Here is a 27,884-nt window from a genome sequence, read left to right on the forward strand (position 1 = left end):
ATGATATACCGTTCCAGGTGGAAAGGAACTCCTCCCACATGGAGAGGTCCACTACTGCTATGGTGTCGAGACTGAGGACTTGATTGGGATCTTGAGTATGGGAAAGGTACACTAGTAGGTCGGGACACAAAGGAGCGACCCTGTGGGATGATGCACATGGCAAAATTGAGCATCCCAAGAAGGGATTGCAGATGTTTCTTGGTGCACCCTCTGGTGCGGGTGAAGTCTCGGAGGACCGCCCTAATGCTGGCCTGCATGGCGCAGGTGTCCAGATTGATACCAAGAAACGTGATCGTCTGTGCTGGACCATCGACTTTGTGTTCAGCGATGGGAACGTTGAGATTTCTAAACATGATCCTTAGCTTGCCGAGGTCCCCTGGGGATGAGCTGGGCGGATCTATTAGTAAAAAGTCGTCTAGATAATCGATGACCTCTTGACACTGGGCTTTGTGTAAGAGGATCCATGTAAGCGATTGCGCAAATGTGTCAAATAGCCAGGGGCTATTCTTTGACCCGAAGTAATACACCTCCCTCCATTTGATGCCATGCCAGCACCAAAGGTACGGGTGAATAGGTAGGAGTTTAAAGGCGTCCGATATGATGGCTTTGGAGATCCAGGTACCTGTGCCTGTTATGAGTATATCCTAGATCGCCATATCCACAGAGGCATATTTGAGGGAAAATTATTTGGAGGGGACAAGGGAATTAAGACTGGGGATGGAGGAAGAATGAGGGACTGACAAATCACACACAAGATGTTGTTTATTGGAGAACTTGCCCTTGACAAGCCCAATAGGACTGACTCTCCGTGTGTTGAAGGGAGGCTGAGTGAAAGGGCCTATCATGAAGTCCCAGTCTATCTCGGTCTGTAGGAGCTGGTCTATGGCCTGCTTATCGGTGGCCGCTGAACGTAGGTTCCTGCAATCATGGGTAGTGTGAGGCAGAGAAATTAGGCCAGTGTGGAAGCCTTCTGTGAAACCTTGGATAAGATAGGTGGCCAGGGAGGGAGTGGGATGTGCAGAAAGATAGAAGACGAGCCATGTGACATTGACCCAGCTTAGTCATGCCTTGTTCAGTTGCTTGACATTGCAGTGGATCCTAGGATGTGCCCTCTGGCATAGGGTGCAGATGTGAAGCAGGCGACACTGGCTGAAGTTACAGGAACCATAATTAAAATGAGGGCAGATGGCTGCTACTCCCACGGTCCGGACATGGCGTCCGAGCTTCTCTGTCTGGGGCATGGGTGCAGGGGCCTGCTGGCCCAGAACTGCACCGGAGGTAGAAGGATTTTCAAAGGGGGCGACTGGCTGCAGGGTTGGTGTGAGTAGCCGATTGGCACCGACAGGAGAGCTCCATGTCCATTACACTCCAGTTTGTGGCCGTTTGAAACTGTAGGAACCTGGCTGCTGCTTTGGCAGAGAAGGAGCGATGGTAATTGTTAAACCCAAACCCTCCATACTTGTAGCCCAGGTCTAACACAGTATGGAGGTATAGATCCAGCTCTTCCGTTCTGCCGGGAGAGGCTGAACATATCACATCATACCAAAGGCCAATGTGAACTCTGATACTGACAATTTCCTATTGAGCCTGGGGTCCTTGGCTTTAAGGACTACTGAAATGTCCCCCCAAGTGTAGGCTTTGTTCTATGCCAATCCATGCACAGAGATGAGCAAAGAGGCGAGGTTGACGTCCCTGCCTTCCAGGATGTCCTTCCTGATGTTGGTCAGAACCAAATGGGATGGTTACACAACAGAACTCCACCCTAGGGTACCTGCAGAAGGGGTTGTTGTAGCCTGGACTACGGTAAAGTCAGTGACAGCAATGGCCGGGTGGGTCTCCAGGAGTGCCACTCTGTTCTGGACCTCTGAAACTGAAGCGGTCAGAGATGACACTAAAGTGTGCAGCTGAGATATAGCCGAAGAGATAGAATCTAGGGAGGCCTGTTGGGTGCTGGGTTCTGCTGCGGCTGGCGGAGGAAAGAAAAGCTTGAAGAGCTCTGCCTTCCTAGCTGTAGCGGGAAAAGGCACCCCTCTACGCCTCACCTCTGCGGAAAATGTTGGGATGGTCTATCCCACGAGCGACTGTACACTGCCACTCTCTGAGGGACAGAGGGGCCGTGAGATCTTCACTGCCGGCCCAGGACATGGTTCTGGTATTCTAGTGGCCTAGGTGCAGTGACTTGTCCTCAGGGTTGAATATTGACTGATTGGAACCTTTTGAGGATGACATGATTACAAGTCTCGCTTGTGCACCCTAACTGTATACGTACCTAAGCGGTGTGTATATTTACTCTCTTTTTTTTATTTTTTATATTAACTGGGTGGGGGGGGGGAGGGGCACCATCCAAGCTGGTGGGCCTACTGAACTCAACTGACCTGAAGACAGACGAGAGGGGAAAACTCATGAAGAACTTGTTTACCTGTCTTGACAAAATGACTAGAACAGTGACTAAACAGGCGGCAGTGAGTCAAAAAATTTAATGAAATTAATGAAACGTTTGCCTTGAATGAAAATAAAATATCTGCCATGACAGAGGCCCGACTCGGTTGTGTCGCCGTTGCGACCGACAGTGAACCAGATTCTGGAGCATGTACTAAAATGAGACAATCAGTGAAATGAGGCCAAAAAACTGGGGCACACCGGGACGAATCGGTGCATCGTAGATGCCACTGGATTTGAATCGGAGCGCGTTACATGACAGTGAAAGGATTTGTTCTGCCATGACAGAGGCACAAATCGCCATGCCGCTATTTGCGACTGACCACTAATCGGACTCTGGAGCATGTACTGAAATGTGGCTTAGACCTGGGGCACGCCGAGACAAATCTAGTGCGAAGATGTGACTAGATTCGCGTCGGAGCGTGATATGTGACAAAGAAATGATGTGCCATGACAAAGACCAGAATCAGTGACCAAACCTATGACTGACAAGTGAATGCGTCTCTGGAGCATGTACTGAAATGAGGCCGAACAAGTGGGCACACCGGAGCGAATCGGTGCATCTTTAAATGCGGCTGGATTCATATTGGAGCGTAATAAGTGATAAGAAATTATATGCCATGGCAAAGACAAGAATCGACTGAACCCACGACTGACAAATGAATCCGTCTCTGGAGCATGTACTGAAATGACATCCACTGGGGCACACCGGAATGAATCGGTGTATCGAAGATGCGACTGGATTCAATTCGGACGCGGTATGTGACAGAAATGAATGAAATGATTTGAAATGCTTTGAAATTTTTAGAAATGATTAGAAATGCTTTGAAATGGTTATAAAGATTGAAATGATTTGAAATGATTGAAATGTTTGCGAAACTAATGCCTAATGTGGCATCGACCGATGTGCCACAAGCGAGCGCAAGCGAATCGTCTTGTGACGCATGGTAACAACGTTTGTATGGACATGCAAACACGACGGTGCGAAATAAAAATATACGTACGGATTACGTGAAATGTTGCGAGTAATTAGTTTGTTTAGATATCACAGTTTAGTGACATGGTAATTACAAAGCATGAAATAAAAAAAACGGGAGCCGAAACCCTACCTGTGGCAGCCGAACCAGAAATGTACAACTGCGACTCGACAACGACTGCTACGAAAACCTCGTAAGATGGCAACTTCCGAACGTGAAGCTCACGAACACAGAGCTCACAAAGACTTCGGACTCAGAAACAAAAACTACAAAGATGGGACTGACGCATGTGGTATCTCCCGAACGCTTGTCTCAAATAGTCGGCCTAGTGACGTAATAGGTATCGCGCACAGGAAACTGATGAAGACCACAGACGAATGGGCTGGTTAAATACCACTCCGGGCTCCTCCCACAAATTCAGGCCACCATACTGGCCTTCTTATATATATATATATATATATACTAGACTGTATGTATATATGAATACATTGCCTGAAGTGTATTATATAATGTACTGTACACCAACAAATGAACTGTGTATATATATATATATATATATATATATATATATATATATATATGCTACACTGAATGAGTAGTATATATATATATATATATATATATATATATATACACATACATACACACACACACACTAGACTGTATATATATGAATACTCCGCCTGAAGAGTATTATATACTGTAATCCCCATCACTTTCCTCATTATCCTTATTTTCATATCAAATCATGTAAAAGAACCTTTAGTTTCACAGAAGGGGTGTCAGAAACCATGAAACAGACTGAGACAGAAGTACAATCAAATCACACTTGTTTATTAATAAAAATAAAAAGGTAAATAGAAAAAAGTGTAGTCAAGCATAGCCAGAGTCCTGTAGCCAGATCGGGTGGTCAGCCAGTCCAAAGTTCATTAACCAGATCAGTAATCAGCCAGGCCGGAAGTCAGGGATCCAAGGAGAGCAACCGCAAGCAGGATAAGAAGCCAGGTGGGATGTCAGCAAGCCAGTCTTGAAACAAACAGCAGGAGATAGTTCCCTGTGATGTGACCAACGTGAAAGCAAATGAAAAAGTGAGCAGGAAGGCTTTAAATAGGCAGGTCAGACGAGCATCATCAGGAACAGCTGATAACTGTGGAAAGAGAAGAGAGCTGGCAATTAGCCGACAGCTGAGAGGCCAGCCCAGAGGAGGAAGGGCTAAGTCAGCCCTGACAGTACCCCCCCTCAATGACCCCTCTCCCTCGGAGGGCCACCGGGCATGAGGGGAAACGGTCTATGGAACTCACGGAGGAGAACAGGGGCATGTACATCAGAGGATGAAACCCAGGAGCGTTCCTCCGAGCCGTACCCCTTCCAATGCACCAGGTACTGTATGCGCCCATGGAACCTACGGGAGTCAACAATGGATTGTACCTCATACTCCTCATGGTTCTCAACCAGAATAGGGTAAGGACGTGGCACAGAGGTGGTAAATCGGTTACAGACCAACGGTATCAATAAGGAGACATGAAACACATTAGAGATGCGCATACTAGGAGGAAGGTCCAATGCGTAAGCTACTGGGTTAATCCTGCGAAGGATACAGAACGGCCCAACAAACCGAGGTGCAAACTTCAGTGAGGGAACATGAAGCCGGAGGTTGCGAGATGACAGCCAGACCCTGTCCCCAACCTGGTAGGAAGGCGCAGGCAGGCGTCTGCGGTCAGCATGGAGTCTGTACCTATTATTAGCATGACGCAAAGCCTCCTGGACTTGTACCCAAGCGGAACGAAGACCACGGAGATGCTCCTCTAATGCAGGAATACTCTGCGGAACAAACTAGTCAGGCAACATGGAAGGTTGGAAACCATAATTCGCCATAAATGGAGACAATCAGGAGGCAGAATTCAAGGCACTGTTGTGAGCAAACTCTGCCCAAGGTAATAGGTCAGACCAGTTGTTATGATGGTCAGAAATATAGCAACGTAGGAATTGCTCCAAGGAGTGATTGGCTCGTTCTGCAGCCCCATTAGACTGTGGGTGATAAGCAGAAGAGAACGCAAGCTGGGTTCCCAACTGTGCACAAAAGGTTCGCCAGAACCGGGAGACAAACTGACTGCCCCTATCCGAGACAATCACCTTGGGTAGCCCATGTAAGCGAAAGATCTCCCAAGCAAAAATGGAAGCCAGTTCCTTAGAGGTGGGCAACTTCTTAAGTGGAATACAATGACATATCTTTGAGAACCGGTCAACCACCATAAGGATAACAGTGTTGCCTTGGGAGTTGGGCAATTCCACAATGAAATCCATAGACAGGTGAGTCCAGGGCCTATCTCCATTGGGTATGGGTTGTAGGAGGCCCACTGGAAGGTGTCGTGGAGTCTTACTCTGAGCACACATGGGACAGGCAGCTACGAAGGCAGTAACATCAGCCCATAGACTAGGCCATCAAAATTGTTGGGAGATGGCCCAAATGAGTTGATTCTTCCCAGGATGGCCAGCTGCCTTGGGAGAATGGTAAGTCTGGAGCACTGCAGTACGTAGACTCTCTGAGACAAAGCAGCGGTCACAAGGTTTATCAGGAGGAGCATGGACCTGAGCAGCAAGAATTTTGTCACCCAAAGGAGAAGTAAGACTGGTGCAAACCATAGCCAAGATACGATCAGGAGGAATCATAGGAACCGGAACCAACTCCGACTTGGAAGTGGAGGAAAATTGTCGTGACAAGGCATCAGCCCTTACATTCTTAGTGCCGGGTAAGAATGAGACAGTAATTAAAGCTCGACAAGAAAAGAGCCCATCGCGCCCTTCTGGGAGAGAGTCGCTTAGCCTCAGACAAGAATGTAAGAATCTTATGGTCAGTAAGAATAAGAACGGGCACAGTGGTACCTTCAAGGAGATGTCTCCATTCTTTCAAGGCTAAAATGATCGACAACAGCTCTCTGTCACCAATCTCATCATTGTATTCAGCAGGTGACAATTTCTTGGAAAAGCAACCACATGGTTGCATAGCGCTCTTAGAGTTAGGACGTTGAGACAGAAGGGCGCCAACTCCCGTCTCAGAAGCATCAACTGCTAGGATAAAAGCCAACGTAGGATCAGGATGAGCCAACACAGGAGCAGAAACAAAGGCAGCCTTGAGAGTCTCTAAGGCCTTAATGGACTCCGGAGACCAACTCTGTGGGTTACCATCCTTTCTGGTCATATCAGTCAGAGGTATGACCAGAGACGAGAAGTTACGAATAAACTTCTGATAGTAGTTGGCAAAGCCCAGGAAACGCTGCAGAGGATGTAAACCCACGGGTCGAGGCCACTGTAGGACTGCCGACAGTTTATCTGGGTCCATCGGAAAACCAGCAGTGGAAATGACATAGCCCAGGAATGTAACCTGTTCACGATGGAACTCGCACATCTCCAGTGTACAATAGAGATTGTTCTCTCTTAGTTTCTGAAGTACACGACAGACATCTGTGTGGTGGCTCTCCAGGGACCTGGAAAATATGAGGATATAATCGAGAAAAACCACCACACACAATTGCAACAAATCTCGGAGGACATTGTTAATAAATTCCTTGAAAACTGCTGGGGCGTTACAAAGGCCAAAAGGCATTACCAGGTATTCATAATGGCCTGTTCTGGCATTAAACGCAGTTTTCCACTCGTCGCCCTCCTTAATGCGCACAAGATTGTATGCCCCTCTCAGGTCAAGCTTTGTGAAAACCGTTGCTCCCTTGAGGCGGGCAAATAACTCCGTAATCAATGGAATCGGGTAGGCATTCTTAATCGTGACACGATTGAGACCCCTATAATCTATACAAGGTCTCAGATCACCGCTGTTCTTTTTCACAAAGAAGAAACCAGCACCAGCAGGAGACGAGGACTTGCGGATGAAACCTCGAGAAAGTGCATCAGCAACATACTCCTCCATGGCCTTATCCTTCAAGACCAACAAAGGGTAAACCCGGCCACGGGGAGGTATGGCACCAGGTTGAAGGTCAATTGCGCAATCATAAGGCCGGTGTGGAGGCAAACTACCAGCTTGACCTTTATCAAAGACATCGCCAAAATCACGATACTCCTCCGGCAAGGAGGGGAGTGAAGCGGTGCACAGGACCTTGGATACCTTCAGGAAGCATGTCTCACTGCATTGTGGTGACCAGGAGAGAACCTCAGCACGGAGCCAATCAAAAGAGGGGTTGTGTCTCTGTAACCAAGGATAATCAATAACCAGCGAAAATCTGGGTGAGGAAATAACTTCGAATTGGATTACCTCATGGCGAAGAGCCCCTACGGCCATGGACAACGGAACCGTCTTATGAGTCACATGGGCAGGCTGTAAAGGTCTCCCGTCAAGAGCCTCAATGGCAAGTGTCACGCAGCTACAGCGGAATCGAGTGCTGCGAAACAAATGCAGCATCAATGAACAGGCTTGCAGCCCAGAGTCGATTAGAGCCTGCATCTCGATGGACGACTCAGCCCAAGAAAGGGTGACCAAAACCAAGGGCTTATCCTTCTGGAAAACTGGGGACGAAACAACGCCACCTAAGGTCTGTCCATGACAGGACCTCAAGGTTCAGGCATTCCCTGGACGGGTAGGACAAAAAGTGACCTGCCTGGCCAAAATAAAGGCACAATCTCTCCCTCCTCCTAAAGGCTCTCTCATCCGCAGAGAGACGCGTGAAGCCCAGGTGCATGGGTTCATCTTCACTGACCAACTCGGTACAAGGAGGCATGGGAAGTGAGGGAGGCATGGGTGGGACTACAAAGCTCAGAGGCAAACGTACAGGAGGCTTCCGCAAGCGCTCCTTAAGAGAAAGTCTTTCTCTGAGTCTGGAGTCAATGAGGATGGCAAACGAGATCAATCTCTCCAGCTCAGTGGGTATATCTCGGGCTGCTATCTCATCCTTGATGGAATCCGAGACCATGAGAAAAATCAGCCACGAGGGCCTCATTGTTCCAAGCAACCTCTGCTGCCAGAGTGCGGAATTCAATGGCGTACAGTTCTACACTCTTTGATGGACATGAGGCACTTGGCAGCAGAAGCGGAGCATGCAGGAACGTTAAAAACCCTTTTAAAGGAGGCCACAAACTGAGGGTAACTCAAGACAACAGGTTTCTGCGTCTCCCATAGAGGGTTAGCCCAGGCCAAGGCTCTCTCAGAAAGCATAGATATCACGAAACCTACTTTGCTTCTGTCCGTGGGAAACGCCTGGGCAGCATTTCGAAGTATATCTCAACCTGATTGAGAAATCCTCTGCATTGAACTGGATCGCCCCCAAATCGCTGGGGAAGTGGAGCAGAACCAGACATACCTCTTATAGAGGTAATACTCGAGGCGGGTGCCTGCATAGAGACTGGTGCAGCAGCAGGGCTGGCCTGCGACTCAGGTTGTACCGGAGCAGCCACCGTGGGGGATTCCAGGTGAGCCATGCGATTCAGGAGCATTTGTAACGCCAAGGCAAACTGATCCATGCAGAGATCTTGCTCATCCAATCTGGAAAAAATATTACCAACAAGTGGATTGACTGTATCGTCTGAATTCATGGCCTTCGCGTACTGTCAGAAACCATGAAACAGACTGAGACAGAAGTACAATCAAATCACACTTGTTTATTAATAAAAATAAAAAGGTAAATAGAAAAAAGCATAGTCAAGCATAGCCAGAGTCCTGTATCCAGATCGGGTAGTCAGCCAGTCCAAAGTTCATTAACCAGATCGGGTAATCAGCCAGGCCGCAAGTCAGGGATCCAAGGAGAGCAACCGCAAGCAGGATAAGAAGCCAGGTGGGATGTCAGCAAGCGAGTCTTGAAAGAAAACAGCAGGAGATGGTTCCCTGTGATGTAACCAACGTGAAGGCAAATGGAAAAGTGAGCAGGAAGGCTTTAAATAGGCAGGTCAGGCGAGCATCATCGGAAACAGCTGATAACTGTGGAAAGAGAAGAGAGCTGGCCATTAGCCGATAGCTGAGCGGCCAGCCAAGAGAAGGAAGGGCTAAGCCAGCCCTTCATTTTTTTATTATTACATTACCATTAGTTTCTATTTCATTTTTTCATTTCCTATTGTAGCATTTTATTATCCCATTACCAGTATTTTTTCCCATCATCTTTAACTACTTTCTGACCGCCGGCAGTCAAATGGCTGTGGCGGGAGGTGGTCATATGACAGCCTCCCGCTTAAACAGGGAATGCGCGCGATCGTGCACGCGCATCCCTGTTTCTTCGGTAGCGGCGTGTCACGGAGACACCGCTCGCCACCGAAGGGGGTGAACAGCCATTGGTTATGGCTGTTTACCATGTGATCGGCCGTGATGAAGTCACGGCCGATCACAGATGGTCACACCCCCACTGTGCATGGCGCATGCGCGCGATCGTGCTGCGCGTGCATGTTGGTGGTGGTGTGTTCCCCGGGAACACTGCTCATCACCGATGCTGGTAAACAGCAATTGGCCGGCTGTTTACCCACGTGATCGGCTGTGATCATATCACAGCCGATCACTAAAATGTAAACAAACCGCAGTAATGAGAGATTACCGGGTTCTCCTCCTCACACACCGATCGTGTGTGAGGAGGAGATTGTGGTAACATCTTGTTACCGCCTACAGTGTACACCAATCATACTGATTGCCCCCCCAATAAAGAAGACCTGTCAATCACAGTCCATCAGAGTACCTGTCACAGCCCATCAGAGTACCCGAGTATCTGTCACAGTCCATCAGAAGACCAGAGTACCTGTCACAGTCCATCAGAGTACCCAAGTATCTGTCACAGTCCATCAGAGTACCCGAGTACCTGTCACGGTCCATCAGAGTACCCGAGTACCTGTCACGGTCCATCAGAGTACCCGAGTACCTGTCACGGCCCATCAGAGTACCCGAGTGCCTGTCGCGGTCCATCAGGGTACCCGAGTACCTGTCACGGTCCATCAGGGTACCCGAGTACCTGTCACGGTCCATCAGGGTACCCGAGTACCTGTCACGGTCCATCAAAGTACCCGAGTACCTGTCACGGTTCATCTGAGTACCCGAGTAGCTGTCACAGCCCATCAAAGTACCCGAGTAGCTGTCACAGCCCATCAAAGTACCCGAGTACCTGTCACAGCCCATCAAAGTACCCGGGTACCTGTCACAGCCCATCAGAGTACCCGAGTACCTGTCACAGTTCATCTGAGTACCTCTCCCAGTCCATCTGAGTACCCGTCCCAGTCCATCTGAGTACACATCACAGTTCATCTAAGTACCTGTCACAGTTCATCTTAGTACCCAAGTACCTGTCACAGTCCATATGAGTACCCAAATACCTGTCACCAGGCCATCAGAGTACCCGAGTACCTGTCACCAGGCCATCAGAGTACCCAAGTACCTGTCACCAGGCCATCAGAGTACCCGAGCACCTGTAACCAGGCCATCAGAGTACAGAGTACCTGTCACCAGGCCATCAGAGTACCTGAGTACCTATTTGCAGCCCATGTCTCATAGAATATACGTTGGGGTGTTTGCTTTCCAAAATGGGGTCACTTTGTGGGTAATTTCACTGTCCTGGTGGTCCAGGACCTTCAAAAATGTGATGGGTAGGAATGAAATTAGATGTGTCATTTATGCTCCTAGAACGCCTGAACGTACTACTTCAATGTTAGGCCTCTCTATGTGACCAGGCTGTGTAAAAGTCCTACACATGTGGTATCGCCATACTCGGGAGGAATAGCAGAATGTGTTTTGGGGTGTAATTTTTGCTATATACATGCTATGTCTTAGAAATATCTTATAAATTGACAACTTTGTGTAAAAAAAAAAAAAAAAGCGTTTTCATTTTTTTCCACATATTCCAAAAACGTCTGGAAAAAAATAATTTTGCAAAGAATTGTGGGAAAAAATTACAACTTAAAAAAACTCACCATGCTACTTACTTAATACCTTGGAATGTCTACTTTGCAAAAAGGGGTCATTTGGGGGGTATTTGTACTTTCCTGACTTGTTAGTGTCTCAAGAAATGAGATACACCTGATGTACTGAAGGCCTGATCAGATGTGATCAATTTTCAGTGATTGGTACCATAGTTTGTAGACTCTATGACTTTCACAAAGACCAAATAATATACACTAATGTGGGTTATTTTTACCAAAGATATGTAGCAGTATAAATTTGGGCCAAAATCTATGAAGAAAAATGACTAATTAGCAAACATTTATGACAGAAACAAATAAAAAGGCATTTTTTCACAAAATTTACGTGTTATTTTATTTATAGCACAAAAAATAAAAAACCCATTAGTGATTAAATACCACTAAAAGAAATCTCTATTTGTGTGGAAAAAAGGATGCAAGTTTCATATGGGTACAGTGTTGCATGATTGAGTAATTGTCATTCAAACTGTGAGAGCGCTGAAAGCTGAAAATTGGTCTTGTCAGGAAGGGAGTGTAAGTGCACTGTATTGAGGTGGTTAAAGCAAAACAATTTTTAGCAGTCCATTTCCCCATCACCAGCGTTTTCCTCTTTACCCATATCAAATCATGTAAAAGAACCTTTAGTTTCACAGAAGGGGTTAATTTGATCTAGTCTTTTTCCCCGCCTCGCTTTTCAATCCAATGCTTTTTATTTCCCCGTTGCCATATGCCGCTCCAGCTTTGAGAAAGTGAATGCGCGCGAAACATGTAAGCTGTAACTCTAGCACGAAGCTCTCTACTTAAGGATCAGCTGCAGTGGCCGGCGGCGTCACGTGTTGAGCTTGAGCGTGGCGCTATGAGCCTCCCTCCACGCTGGGCTAATGTCACCTTGTGTCTCCCAGTCGGACTCCATCTCCCAGCGTGCACCACACCGCTCACCTGAGAGCTCAAACCACTGGATTGGCATGCATCCACAAGTAGGACACCCCCATGGGCTACAGAGCGGCAGCGATCCGTCTCCTTCTCCTCTCCACTGACAGTGAGTTATTATAGGACATCGTTCCTCCATCTGCACTTTGGGAGTTTCTTTTTCACCAAGCCCCGTCACGCCCTTTCTAGGTGAGGACATTATGTGATTATTGACCCCTTGAGCCCTAGTAGGTTGGCAGCAGTGCAAATGTGTTGCTTTACAAATACAGACTAGAGGCGAGGATTTACTGCTAAAAGTCTGCTAATTTATATTGTGACCTTTTGTTTCAACAGACTGACTCTCGCTGCTTAGATCCCAGGAGGGATCGGATGTCTTTGTTATAGTTTTTTTATATATTATTGAATAAATGACTTTTATGTTTTATCATACAAAGGTCTCTCTAGTGCGCTGTCTTCTGCTGGTTGTTTATGTAAACTTTTGATCAGAGCCATTTGAGTGATTTCTGGTATCATTATGATAAGGATCCAACTATGTGATAATAAATGGCTTCATATGATTGCTATCCTTAAATAATGGCATGATCAGTCATATTTTCAATATTAATGGCAACATTTCCCAATTTATGCAAACTTCTGAGCACCACGATGCACATATACACACAAAGTATATATATATATATATATATATATATATATATATATATATATATATATATATATAAAAATCTGTTTTCAGCTTCTCCTTCCTGTCAGTGGTGACTCATATGGGCTGGAATAGCATTCCATTTTTCTCGTATTAGTATATTATTTTTAAGGGCGTTTCTATGTTGGTACATTTTTCTCGTATTAGTATATTATTTACCAATTCTACCCATCTTTCCCTCCTTGGTACCCTCGAAGTTATCCAGAGTCTCGCGATCGCCTTGCGTGCTAGGTATAGTAGACACAAAACTGCTGTGTGGCCATTCGGTGAGAGAGATGGCATCACCAAGGTAACAAACAGCTGGGTCATGCAGAACTGGAAATTTAAATACCTGAGAAATAGTGGATAGAACATAATGCCAATACTGGAACAATTTTGGACATTTTCACATCCCTTGCAACAGGTCTCCTTCATGTCTACTGCATTTTGGACATAGTTGAGAATCCCTGAATCCCCATTTGTAGTTTGGACATTGTCCTGTAGACTCTGTGCAATAAAAATAAATGCCAAACTTATGTGATGTAGAGACTGATACCAACGGGGCAGATGTCAGACATAGTTCCCATTTTTCCCCGTCAATAGGACCCAAATATTTTCCCCACCCCTTTCTACAGGGCAATTTAGAAGCATCATGCGTTGATTGTATTAGTCTAGCATACACTCTCAAAATCATACCTTTCCTATACTCCGTCAGCAGGACATTGGTCATTGGTGCAAGAGAGGATATTCTACTTTCATTTTGTATCGCATGCCTGAGTTGAAGATACTGATAACATTTTGTTCTAGGTATTGCAAATTCATCTTGTATGTCTTTAAAATATTTAAATATAGCACCATTGAACAACTGGGACACACACCGCACACTTATTATCTCCCAGAGATGAAATTCTTTAAGTTTATACAGTTCCTTGTAATATTTATTCTTCCATATGGGTGTGAACAAACATGCTCCCCCTTATTTTCAGGATGGATCTGGTATATCTCCACAGGGTGTTCAATAGCACTATCGTAGAGAGAGTTTGTGATATATGTGTGAGGCCGGTGAGATAGGGCCCAGAATAGGGAATCCTCAGGAATCAGCAAGGACCTGATGGGGTCACTAACATCTACACCCCTACAAAATAACACAGCCACAACATAATATCTAGCATGAGAGACTGCTAGACCACCTTCATCTTTTGCTAGTTGTAACGTGTGTGCAAACTAATCCGTGCAGGCTTATTACCCCATATTAGATCTCTGAACTCTGCGTATATTTGAGTAAACCACTTGTGTGGAATCCATATGGGAGTGTTGTGAAATACATATAAAAGTTGTGGGGCCCATACCATTTTAATCAAGTTTGCCCTCCCGGTGACAGAGAAGTAACTTCACCCATGTGGAGCATTTCATCCGGAATTTATGGAGCAGAGGAGCCAAATTTAAAGTAAGGTACTGGTTAGGGTGTGGTGTCCCCTGTATACCAATGTAGCGAAGCTCACCCACTGTATGTCTCTTACACACTCAGGTAGGGGTTGTGGTAGAGGGTCTAGGGGCATAAGTACCGATTTATTCCAATTAATACTGAACCTCAATAACTCCCCAAATTCAGCAATTACACTCTCCAGTTTTAGTAAATCAACCCGTTTGTTTCATTTGCACAGTATGTTGCTTGAATGGTTGGGTTATAGATATCTTACATTTATGATCACTTTCTAATTAGTATGTGTGTAGTAACGTGTTTATGTTGATATAGCGCTGTATAAAGTAAGGATTTGAACTTCATATTATTATGATGTAAAGGTATTTATGTACAGCTGCTGTTTTTTTTTCACGCAGAGTGGGGATTCTTAACATTTTAAATGGAGTGCTCCCTATCCAGAACTCCACTCCCAGGACTCCTGCGGTGCCACTACTTGTAAATATTGTAAGACAAGCTATACCCAATACAAGATTGCCCCCTCCCCCCTCCCTATATTAGACCACTCCAATTTTGCCTCGGGCCAATAGTATCATACTTTTCATACACTTTGGGCAGGATAAATTCCTAGCCCAGCACTTTCTTTGAAACTAAAATTGGTTATTCACCAACCAAATGGTAAACACTGTGCTCCCTACACATTCTTCAACTAGCACATTTCTTACGTTCATTACCCCAGGCCCATTTATTTGACCGCTCATTCACCACGTTCGAATGAGTATGCCAAGCCTTGGGTCCCTTTCCACATGCACTGTCTTTTTCTATAAGCTCCTTATTTTGAAATTATCCTAGGCTACACCTAGGTTCTGACCTTAACACAGGACTGACATCTTAAGCCAGGTCCAAAATTCTCATCTTTATCTTTTCTCTCTTAGAATTTGAGAGTTTGGGAATTTGAAGATTTTTAAGTACCACAATTTGGCACCATTCCACGAGTGTGTGCAATTTTAAAGTGTGACATGTTAGGTATCCATTTACTTGGCGTAGCATAATTTTTCACATTATACAAAAAATCGGGCTAACTTACTTAATTTTTTATATCCACGAAACAGTTTAAAAAAAAAGTGTTTGAAAAATTGCTGCGCAAAAGTTGCAATGGCCACCATTTTATTCCCTACGGTGTCTGCTAAAAAAAATGGATTTTTAAAACAGCTTACCTGTAAAATCCTTTGCTTGGAGTACATCACAGGACACAGTGCACCATAATAATGACTATCTGGGTTTTACGCCACCTATAGGTGATTGGACACTGGCAACCAATAGACAGAAAGTTCCCCCCATATAACCCCTCCCACATAGGAAGTACATCAGTTTTTGTAGCAAGCAATGAAGATCCCTGAAAAGAGAGGAGGGACATCTGTGTCCAGTGATGTACTCCAAGAAAAGGATTTACAGGTAAGCTGTATTAAAAATCCATTTTTCTTTATCGTACATCACAGGAAACACAGAGCACCATAATAATGACTATCTGGGATATCTTAAAGTAATGCCCCTGAGGGAGGGAGACACTATTATAGAAACTGCCACCAAAGGAAACTGCCTCCATTATTTGTAATAAGCTGAGGCAAAAGACAGTATTTTCTATGTGATTGGCATCAACCTGGTAAAAACCTTGTAGATGTATAAACCAAAGACAAATTTGTGGACCGGTACACCTGGGCCACCGACATCTGATAATGGAAGGCCCAAGATACTCCCACACCTGGTAGAGAATCTCTCCCCAGAAAAAAACTGACTTAGGAGAAATATAAAAGGCAAGACACTGTCCTGATTCAAGTGAAAAACTATAAACCACTTTAAGCAAGAAAAATGGATGAGGATGCAACATCAGCTTGTGATGTGAGACAAAGAATGACCCCTTGCATGAAAGAGCCGCCAATACTGACACTTCACTTTGTGAAGTGATAGAAAGCCACCTTCTGAGGTAAAAGGACTAACAGAATCCCCTGATTGTTTCAAAAAGTGGCCTCTACAAGGACAGTCAAGACCAGTGATGGCAAACCTTGGCACCCCAGATGTTTTGGAACTACATTTCCCATGATGCTCAACTACACTGCAGAGTGCAAGAGCATCATGGGAAATGTAGTTCCAAAACATCTGGGGTGCCAAGGTTCGCCATCACTGGTCAAGACCAATTCAAGTCCCAAGAACACAACAATGGCCCAGACAGGTGGGACTGTCCAAGTTACCCGCGGTATGAGGTATGAAAAAAGAAGGAGTGAGAGACAATAACCCCTGGAAAAAAATGTATAGGGACGAACCCTGAACCTTAATGGTACTTAAGGCTAAACTCCTTTCTTCTACTGATTGGAGAAAGAAATAGAAAAACTCCCACCCACATATTTCTGCGGGTGCCACTTCCTGGTTTCGCACCAGGCAAAAAAATATTTTCAAGTCCTGTAATTGAAGTTCCCCGAAGCTGGGTTCCAGGGGCTCAACAGTGCTTGCTGAGATACAGGACTCATCAGGCTATCAGGTCCCGCTGGACTGGGAGTGTCCAAAGGAGTAACCCCTACAAAACCTGCTATGTCTGTGTACCAAGCCCCCCAGGGCTAATTCAGCCAACAATAATATCAATGTTACCACCTTATGGATTCTTTGCAACAGATGTGTCAGAATCCTAAACAGGGAAAAAAAGCTTTAAATAAGGGAGAACCAGACCTTAAGGTATTACCAGTGCATGTAACACCATTGGCAGTGGGACTCTTGTCTTGGACACACCTGTCCCAACTGTTGTAGAACTTGAAATCTAGTAGATTCCCCTGCAGAGTTCCCCTTGCCACTATCCTAACCCTGGGAAATGTATTGGCGTAGGAGACAGCACTTGTACTGTCCCGGACAGAATGTGGTACACCTCTCTGAGTCGCATGAGCTCTGGTGCCACCCTGGTGGGTGATATATATATATATATATATATATATATATGCCTGCAAAGGCATTTCCAGATTGAACCCACAACAGGTTTGTCCTAGAGAGACTGGCATCAGTGATTATCTTCCAAATTCTTGAAAAGGAACAATATCAAGCACCAATGTTTGCTCTGCAACACCCCGGAAACAGAGCCTTCTGGCAAAGCAATGCCTGGATCTTCAAGTTCCAAACAGGGAATGAACCTCTACCAAGACCTGGGGTAGGGCTGTATGTAAAGAACATGCTTTGACCCAAACACAGTTTCCTTCTGTAGAAATATATCGAAGGAACCCCTGGAATTTACTGCTTCTAAAGATTGAGGTAAAGAGTATTTAGAGTTTCTTCAGCAAGCCCAGCACTGGGACTAGAAGCTTTGAGAATCCTCCTGAGCTGTGGCCAACCCAAAGGGAAGAATCACAAAAAAAAGGATTTCCACTGCAATTACAGAAATCCTTGATGAGCCTAGAAACAAACCGCTACATTAAACCTACCTCTTGCAGAGAGATCATCACTGAACAGTTTGACCTATCTGAAAACAGAAGGATGTTCAGCAAATTGAGATCTTAAGATAGACCTCATGTTCCTACTTGACTTTGGAACTGCCACCATTTAATTGTCTCACAATAATGAGCTCATAACTTCTATTCCAAGAGCAAATCTAAGGTAACAGACCCCCACCCAAGAGGTACCCTTAACCTACAGTTTAACTGGTATAACAGGTATCCCAATAAACAGTCCTCCAAGGATGCAGGCCTAAAGAAATGTTGGATTACCTCTATACAAGTACCTAGGCATGCAAACATGCAGTTATACAAGTGCTTTTGCCATGCATGTATTCATGTATGCAGTACAGGGTCAATACGCTCATACGGCTACCTTCAGGCAAACAATGCATGTAGTTCTATATAAATAAGCATATAGGTAAATAGCCCCATAGAAATCAAGTACATATGTATACAGCTTAATGTAATAAACATGTGCAAGCAGTATAAATGAAAACATACCAGTATGTGTTTAAGCAATATGCTTCTATGGAAGCAGGTGTTCATGCAAATATGCATGTGGGCAAAATATGAACATGTGCATTGTATACATGCTTTCATGCAACACATGCCCATGGAAACAGGCATTCTCACAATAAGTAAGCATGCCTTTATGAAACTAGTTTATGCAACATGCATCTATGTAGACATGTGTAAGCATGCATCTTTATGCAACCACGTATTTTTATGTGCGATCATGTATTTTTATATGATCCAGCATTTTTAAGTGAACAACCATTTTTATATGGTTAAGCATATTTATGCGATCAAGCAGCTTTATGTGATCAAGCAGCTATAAGTGATCAAGTATTCTTATGCAACCATGGGGGTTAATTACCAAGGGAAAACCCACCCCGCACCACAAGTGCACTCAGAAGTAAAGTCGCTGGAGATCCAAGGGGGATATGCAAGAAAGATAAAAAAACAGCATTTTGGCCTGCACATGATTGGATGACAAAGTCAGCAGAGCTTCCCCTTATTTCCGATCTACCTCCAAGATTCAGAGCGACTGCACCCCCAAGTGCACCCACAGTGCAAAGTGGATTCGCCCTCCGCAAACAACTCTTATGTGAACATGTATAACCATGTATATTCAAGCAAACATGTATAATCATGATCTTTATGCAATCAAACATTTTTAAGCATTTCTAGACGACCATGTATCTTTATGTATATCTATATAAACATGTCTAATCACACATCTTTATGTGACCATGCATCTTTATGTGATCAAGAATAACCATGCATCTGTATGCGATCATGCATTCTATGAAACCATAAACATGTATCTCTATGCAAACATGTCAATTCTTGTAAATTTCTGCAAACACGAATAAACATGCATCTTTGTGCATCCACGCATAAACATGCATCTTTGTGCATCCACGCATGCTTAAGCAACCACTCATTCTGTTCAACCATGATCATGTATCTCTATGCAAACGTATAACCTTGTATATTTATGAAAAACATGCAATCATGCATTTTTAGCAACCGCGCTGTTTCAGCAGGTTTTGCAAGCACCACCTTAACTGAAGTTGGGCCCAAATAGACCTGCAGGATTTAGCCAAGCACATGTGCATCTAGATAAGCAGTAAATATGCAGCATAAAACCATGACTTGTCTTCACATAGTTCTCCCATAGGGAGTATTCACACTTTTTATCTTTAGGCTTCTGCTATGTCTCCAGAGGCTAACTCAGCGGTGCCCAACCCCTCCGATGTGGCCCGCCATGTCTTGCTCTGAGATGGCGGGTAATCAAGCCCAGATCGCGGGTTCCCCGACCCACCATCTCCGAGTATCAGTGTGAAGAACAGAGCCGCCGCTAGGGGCAGCAGAGCCGATGCTTCCTGTATAGCGTTACCTCCTTCATAGGCGGAGATATACCAAATGTACTCTGCCTGTGACAGGAAGCATCGGGTCTGCTCTCTACTGCAGCCACATTCATCTGTCACACTAATGCACAGGAACCCGTGATCTCAGACAGCAGCCAGCAGTGCCAGAGCCAGCAGTACCAGCCACCAGTACCAGTCACCAGTACCTGCCAGCAGTACCAGTACCAGCCAGCAGTATCAGTACCCACCAGCAGTGCCAGTACCAGCCAGCAGTACCAGTACCCACCAGCAGTACCCTCCAGCAGTACCAGTACCAGTCAGAAGTACCATTAACCACCAGCAGTACCAGTACCCACCAGCAGTATCACTACCAACCAGCTGTACCAGTACCAGCCAGCAGTACCCGCCAGCAGTACAAGTACCAACCAGCTGTAACCTCCAGCAGTACCAGTACCCACCAGCAGTACAAGTACCAGCACCCACCAGCAGTACCAGTAACCACCAGCAGTACCAGTACCAGCCAGCGGCATCTGCCAGCAGTACCAGCAGGCAGTACCTAACAGCAGTACCAGCACCTGTCCACAGTACCCAACAACAGTACCAACCCTGGAGGACAGCAGCAACCAGCTGCAGGAATCCTGAGGAAGAAGTGAAGATCAAGGTCACTGAGCTGTGCAACAGTGTGAAAGCAGCCTTAAGCCCCTTTCACACAACACAATCAGACCCTCCATTCACCTCTATAGAGCAGCATTTGTAAACAGACTCGTGTCTGCTTACACCCACCTATCTGCAATCGGATCTGATTAAAAAACAGAAGGGGCTCTGTCCCCTTCTGTCTGGGCAAATCAGAGGGCCCTTAGGGTACAGTGGGCTGCATCTGTGTCTGCTCTACATATGCAGAGTGGACACAGACCTGCCATCCGCCCGCTAAGCTCATTGTGGCCCGCAACCTGTTACCAAGTCAATAAAGTGGCCCTCACTCCTCAAAAGGTCGGGAAACCCTAGGCTAACTGAACCTGTTGCCACGTGGCATGGTCGCCCTTCCACTTCCTACCTATATAAAAAATAGCCCATACTGAGTGAGCCTGCAGCCTCTAGTGGCTGGAGGATAAACCGCAGTCCACGAGTAAGAGTACATAGCATGATTAAATGGCACACCGGGAGGACAGTCAGATTTTGCTCTCTTTTAGCTCTCTTTTTTTTAAAAGAGAAACTGCAAACAAAAACAAACTTACCATTTCTGCTGCAAAACTCTGAATAAAACAGGAGTCCAATCTTCACCCATCAGGGCAAGCTTTGTCATAAAAGACCTTCAGAGACTGGGTTCCCCTCAATCTTGGGTCCACTCCCTTGGACCTGTATAGTACCCTGCAGGAAAGCAACTTGGTCAGAACAAACACTGCACAGGTTTCCATTATGCAAAGTCCAGCGCAATAAGGCTGCATTACAGGCAAAACCTCTTCTCTCCTTCCCATGAGGCTCGAGTACCATCCCTTTTAGCCTTCATGCCATCCGGATGGATCTGATCATAATGCCCTTTACTGGGACATCATTAAGTTTTGAAGAGCTTCAAATAGCCATGACCATCACCTTCAAGAAACTGGCGAAAAAACTGAGGTACTTCTTGTATGGGAGGGGTTATATGGTGGGAACTTCCTGTCTATTAGTTGCCAGTGTCCAATCACCTATAGGTGGCGTATAACCCAGATAGTCAATCTTATGGTGCTCTTTGTCCTGTGATGTACGATAAAGAAAAATATAAATATAATGATTGAGGGTTCTGAGTAATTTTCTAGCAAAAAAATTATAATTTTTACATGTAGGAGAGAAGTGTCAGAATTGGCCTGGATGGCAAGTGGTTAATTACCATAAGTTCATAATACACACATAATTATTATATATTGTTTTTAAGGTAATTTACTATATTTTCAAAAACTGTACTGAAGCAGGTGGCTTAACGGACAAATTAGTGAAGTTTGAAGTAATGAATTCAAACCAGTAATTTCACAGTAAATAGAGAAATAATAAATTATTATAACATATAGCATAATAACATGATTTAGCTTGATTAAAACAGTACCTTTTCAGCAGGCAACAGATTCTCATTCTCCCTCTTAACTGAGTGAGAAAAACATGGGATTATGGGTAAATCTTATACTCATAAACTCATGATTTTTCCTTCTAGTTAAGAGGGCTGGGCTGGAAGGGAGCATTTGGCTTTTAGACACATGCTCCCATCTATGACGCTGCAGTGAGAGGAGAGTCTCCACTGCAGCATTTTTACTGGACAGCTTGTTCCAATAGTGCTTTACCATTGGTCCAAGGCTCCAAGCTGTCCATTAAGCTCAGTGCTTCTGACAAGAAGTCAGAGGCACTGTGAGCTCAGCCTTTCAGTCTGCTGCACAGTGTGCCAGCTTGTATTTAAACTGGCAGCTCTGTATGTAGCTTCTGAGAGGCTGCACAAGAAGCAGGGCCGGACTGGCCTACCGGGAGATTTCCCGGTAGGCCGCCTGCCCTGGGGCCGCTTTTAGTTGCGGCTGCATCCCCCGCTCTCTACTGCGCATCACAGCGCTGGCTGGCTCTGTGTTCGGCGGCCACTCTGTAACATGGCCCCGCCCCCTCCAGACCAGCTTGTGTGATAGTAGAGAGAATCAACGTTCCGCCTATCACACGAGCCGGTCTGAGGGAGCGGGGCCATGTTACAGAGCGGCAAACACAGAGCCAGCCAGCGCTGTGATCAAGAGGCTTAGATGCTGCAGGTACAGCCCGCCCTGTGTGCCTGGATAGGAGGATCAGCAGGGGGGCTGCATATAGAGGAAATGAGCTTTCTATATTCCTCCATGCAGTCGCTGAATGCTTGCAGGAGGGAGAGGAGGAGAATCAAGCATTCAGCGACTGCATGGAGGAATATGGAAAAATCATTTCCTCTATATGCAGCCCCCCTGCTGATCCTCCTATATGACTTATTTTACTGCACCCCCCAGTTCACATTGTGCTCCTTGCCCCCCCCCCCCCCAGTGCTCTCCTCCCCACCACACTCTCCAGCCCCCCCCCCCCACAGTTCTCTCCACCCCTGTTCTTTCTGCCCCTCCAACCAGCTCTCCAGTTCTCCCCATCCTTCTCTAGCCACCATCCCAGTGCTCCTCACCCCCGCCAGTGCTCTTCACCCCCCTGCTCTCCCCCCCTGTGCTCTCCACTCCCCCCAGTGCTCTCCCCCCGTTCTCCTCCCCCAGTGCTCTCCCCCCCCTCTCCTCCCCCAGTGCTCTCCACTCCCCCCTGTTCTTCCCCCCGTGCTCTTCACTCCCCCCTGTTCTCCCCCCCATTTCTCTCCACTCCCCCAGTGCTCCCCCCGTGCTCTCCACTCCCCCCAGTGCTCTCCCCCCGTTCTCCTCCCCCAGTGCTCTCCCCCCCATCTCCTCCCCCAGTGCTCTCCCCCCCCGTGCTCTCCACTCCCCCCTGTTCTTCCCCCCCATGCTCTTCACTCCCCCCCTGTTCTCCCCCCCATTTCTCTCCACTCCCCCAGTGCTCCCCACTCCCCCCAGTGCTCTCCCCCGTTCTTTTCCCCCAGTGCACTCCCCCCTGTTCTTTCTCACCCCCCCAGTGCTCTCCAGCTCTCCCCATCACTCTCCAGCCCTCCATTCTCCCCACCCCTGTTCTTTCTGGCCCCCTGGTGCACTCAAGCTCCACCCATCGCTTTCCAGCCCCCCCCCCCCAGTGCCCTCTATCCCCATGCTCTCCACTCCTGTTCTTTTTGGCTCCCCCAGCGCACTCTCCACTCCCCACCCCTGTACTCTCCACTCCCCCCTGCATTTTGCCCCCACCCATGTGCTCGCCAACCCTGCCAATGCTCTCCCCCTCCCATAATGCTCTCCAGTCCCCCGTGCTTTTGCCCCCTGTTCTTTCTGTCCCCCACTTGTGCTCTCAAGCTCCCCCCCATTGCTCTCCACTCTCCCCTACTCTTTGTACCCCCTCAGTACTCTCCAGCCCTGTGCTCTCCACCCCTGTTTTTCTGCCCCCCAGTGCTCTTCGCCACCCCACACTAAGCCTCCTCAGTGCTCTCAGCCTACCATGCTCTCCACCCGTTCTTTTTGGCCCCCCAAGTACTCTCAAGTTCCCTCCCCAGCGCTCTCCGCTCCCCACCCCTGTGATCTCCACTACCTCCTGCTCTTTGCCCCCACCCATGTGTTCTCCAACCCCACCAGTACTCTCTGCCCCCCTTTCTCTCCAGCTTCCACCCAGTGCTCTCCACTTCCCCAGGACCAGAGGACAGGCTGACTCGGGCCGGAAAATGAGGACGGCTGAAGGTGCAGGTGGCCAGGGACCACTTCATCTCACAGCAAACAGATCCTCTTGAAGGAGCACCATCCTTATCCAAAACGAGAACAGACCCTGCCTGCTGCTGCCCATCATGGATATCCTGCTGGCATGCAAGGTACCGTACCGAGCATCAACAACACACCTTCCCACAGACAGGGACTGCAGACTGGGACATGGGGCACAGGAGGGGCTGCATTCATGGGCACAGTGAGGCTGCATTCATTGGCAAAGTGAGACTGCATTCACAGCACAGTAAAGCTACATTTGATGGGCACAGTGAGGCTGCAATAATGGGCATAGTAAGGCTGCAATGGTGGGCATGGTGAGACTGCATTCACGGGCAGAGTAAAGCTGCATTTGGTGGGCACCCACCCCCATTACCTTAGTTTATTCTTTCTGTGGAAGGTGCCCCCCCCCCATGTTCTGAGTTCCTGGGGTTCCCCTTCATGATTGTCCACTTACCACTTTTGACTGGAATGTGCATATATATATTGTAATGTTCGGGGGACCAGGTAGATCGCAGGACACAGGCTCTTCATACAACAAAGGGTTTATTAACTTAAATAGCTTTACAGCAGCCAAAAACGAAAGGAAAAAAGGTTTGTAGTCTCACCGACTTGCAAAGTCCAGAACAGCTGTCCTTATCTAAACAGAGCTTGATCTTGATGGCAGGTAGCTTCCCCTGCCAGGAGCCTTCCAAACAGGACACTGCTGTCCACTTCAGTTGCTGCAGTCCAAAATAAACACCATCCACCATGTCTTCTCCACTCCTCCACACACCCATCTACCACTTCCTGTCTTGTTTTTTAAAGACACTTTCTTAACAGGTGGGTTAATCAATTTTTATTCCCTTAAAGAGACCACAACCCAAACAGAGGGGAAATATAGCGTCCTTCCAGGACCCAGCCACGGCGTCCTGTACAATATATATATATATATATATATATATATATATATATATATATATATATATATATATATCCCTATGTGATTTCATATCTATATATAATACACTCTTCATCAGATGTGCTTTAAAATATATGGTTTTCCTTTTCATGAACAAGAAAATAATGACGTTATGCTGTTGGGCTGGTATAATAATGCTGTGGGGCTGGTTTTTATTCTCAGTCCGGCCCTGACAAGAAGCCCTGTATCTCCGGAACTATAGATGGCAGGAGCCCCACATTTTGACCAGTGGTAGGGTAGGACTTCAGATAACCACTCTGTGACCTCAGGTCACCGAGATACGACCCTGGAAGCTATTTTTTTTTCATGGCTCTGCCTCCCTGAGGTGAGGTGTCTCTGGTACCAACCTTTACTGAGTTAGTAGGCAGCCTGTACAGCAAGTCTGGGTCAGTCTAAATAGGATATGCCCCTAGATTATCATAATTAAAAAGACATTCTATTATGATAGTTACACAAAAACAGAAAGAAAATAGTAAAAATAAAATAACGAGAACTAGGGCTCAATTGCAAATGGCTGCATTTGATACAAAATCATTTCTCTCACTGACAATATGCAAAACCATCACACTGTTAATTGCTAGTTAATGGAGTGGTTCTACACTTATAATACTGATATTGTTTTCAAATAAAAACATTTAAAGTGTAACTTTAGGCACTGGCGTAGAGGAATCAACAGCAATACCTATCTTATTCCTGGAGATCCCTCCAGCAGTGTGATCAGTCCTGCAAAGTCTTCACCCTAAGGCGCTCCCAGACACTGTCAATGCTTTCTCCACATACAATGCATAGTTATTAGCCCTGAATTGTAAGTGAAGATGCTGAGCGGGGCTGCCCATGACCTGAAGCACCAGAGGGAGATGAGGAGAGTGCCAGACCAGGATACCAATTAATAAAATACAGCCTGGTTATTACAAAATATACAGCATATTTTATTACACAAAAAGACTGGCTTTTCAGAAGTAAATCAACTTTATTAGCTCCGCAACATGCAATTAATCCCACAAAATAAAATTAACAAACCCGAATTCCCATTGTTTTCTCAAAAACGTATTCTCTTGTTTTATGGCTCATGAATGGGAAGTTCAATTGGTAATTGAACATTTTCTCAACTTGTATGATTTATATGAAAACATAAATTACCAACATATATGGTTGATAAATAATGTAACGTGGTAAATATTTAAAAGAAATCATATAAAATGTAAAATATATTGCCATACACAGACAAAACTTGAAAAACTTTAACTTCTTTTAACACTTTAAGACATTAGTGTGTCTGTGTGGTCAGGGTATTTTTTCCCCCTCATCTCCGATATGCTGAGACAATGAAAAGGTTTCAAGTTATTCCTCTTTCAGGGTTTTCCATACTCAATATGCTTGATATACATGATCTGGCCCATTAATCAGAAAATACTCCATGGACAACTATTGAAAACTGTGTCGGACATACAACATAGATAGTATGCTTACACATTAACACACTCATGTAAATGAGTAGGGAAGTACAGGAAGTAATGAAGATGTGCAACGTTCATTAGCCAAATGCAGTCAGCAAAGTACAGTCACATAAATTAGAAGATTTTCATTAATTGGTTATGGGTTACTGTTTTCCTTTTTCTACAAGTTCTTTACTGAATATGCCCAATGGTGTTACCTTGGGGTACTCCTTAAAAATAGCTAATTTTAGCTGCCTACACTGGTTAAGTGTTTAAGCTATGGAAAAAGAATTTACTATCAAAATATAGTGATCAATAAAAGTGTTTTTTACAGTTGAAAAGAATATGAAACTGCTAGAAATATTCGCCATTGACACAGTAGCATGAACACTATTTAAATAATAAGACTGAATGCGGCATTTGCACTAACAGGCCAGTAGCTCTTAAAAATGGCTGTGCATTAATATCTAGAAATGACTTTTATGTGACAGTAATAGAAAGAATCCAGGCAATTTCTACCTGTATTCCTCAGCCCAAGGAAACATCATATGTATAAGTTCTGTTTACTTGCAAGTCTCAATGATGCTGACAATATGAATTTTCAAATTACATTAAAAAATGTAAATTTGTATTATGCTGTTACAGTCTATAAACTTCTTCTACTGTGTTGCTAAGTTTAGCATTTTCATCGTTTTGTAGGTCATTGCCAGATTCCACTGAAGATTCCAAAATACAACTGAAGGTGTGAATACTGTATGGATCAACAGGAGGGACCAAAGTAAGAGATTCAATGCTGAGAGCATCAGTGTTATCGTCAGATATTAAAGAAATTGTTGGCTGCAGTGCTGGAGTCAGGCTAGGAGCCAAGTTGGTGATCTCACTGTCTGGCTTTCGAAAGGAACTCTTCCTAATATGGGTGGAAGATGGCAAACTCCCTTCGGTGGTCTCCATTTGACTCTGAACGGTCACTAGAGGTTGTTCAAGAATGGAAGAATCATCTGCAAAAGTAAAATGAAAAACTAATGAGGGAAAATTCAATAACTCTGTTCAGTTGTAAAAGAGTTTACTAGTTACACATGAACTAAATTTATTGAGGAGTTTTGAAAAGTTAAGAGAACCCTTTCCCTGCTTTAACCACCTCAATACAGGGCACTTACATCCCCTTCCTGCCCAAGCCATTTTTCAGCTTTCAGCACTGTCATAATTTGAATGACAAATGCGCGGTCATGCTACACTGTAACCAAAATAGAGCTTTCTTTTAGTGGTATTTAATCATTCCTGTTAAAAAAAAAAAAACAAACAAACAAACAAAATTTTGAAAAACCAAAAAAAAGGTTTTCTTAGTTTCTGTCAGTAAGTTTTGTAAATAAGTAATTTTTCTCCTTCACTGATGGGCGCTGATGAGGCAGCATTGATGGGCACTGATGAGGTGGCACTCATGAGCACTGATGAGGTGGCATTTTTGGGCACTGATGAGGAGGCATGAATATGCCTCACT

At 45.4% G+C, this 27,884-nt stretch overlaps 1 protein-coding gene across 13 annotated transcripts in view; it reads right to left on the bottom strand.

The window, feature by feature from the left end:
- The window catches only part of CLEC16A (C-type lectin domain containing 16A), a 1,523,862-nt gene that overhangs the window by 113,265 nt on the left and 1,382,713 nt on the right, over nucleotides 1–27,884 (bottom strand). For 11 of the 13 annotated variants that reach the window (XM_077448874.1, XM_077448875.1, XM_077448873.1 and 8 more), the window contains one exon: nucleotides 25,901–27,384. The exons of 1 other annotated variant lie outside the window; for it this stretch is intronic. In XM_077448874.1, the coding sequence (XP_077305000.1) occupies nucleotides 27,026–27,384 (359 nt within the window). In that variant the 3' untranslated portion in view covers nucleotides 25,901–27,025. Of the gene's footprint in view, nucleotides 1–25,900; nucleotides 27,385–27,884 lie in introns of those variants that run through there. One more of the 13 variants, XM_077448879.1, reaches the window with a different exon arrangement.

Source organism: Lithobates pipiens, unplaced genomic scaffold (genome assembly GCF_037356315.1).
Source record: "Lithobates pipiens isolate NorthernLeopardFrog02 unplaced genomic scaffold, aLitPip1_a1.2 Scaffold_22, whole genome shotgun sequence".
NCBI classification, from domain to species: Eukaryota; Metazoa; Chordata; class Amphibia; order Anura; family Ranidae; genus Lithobates; species Lithobates pipiens.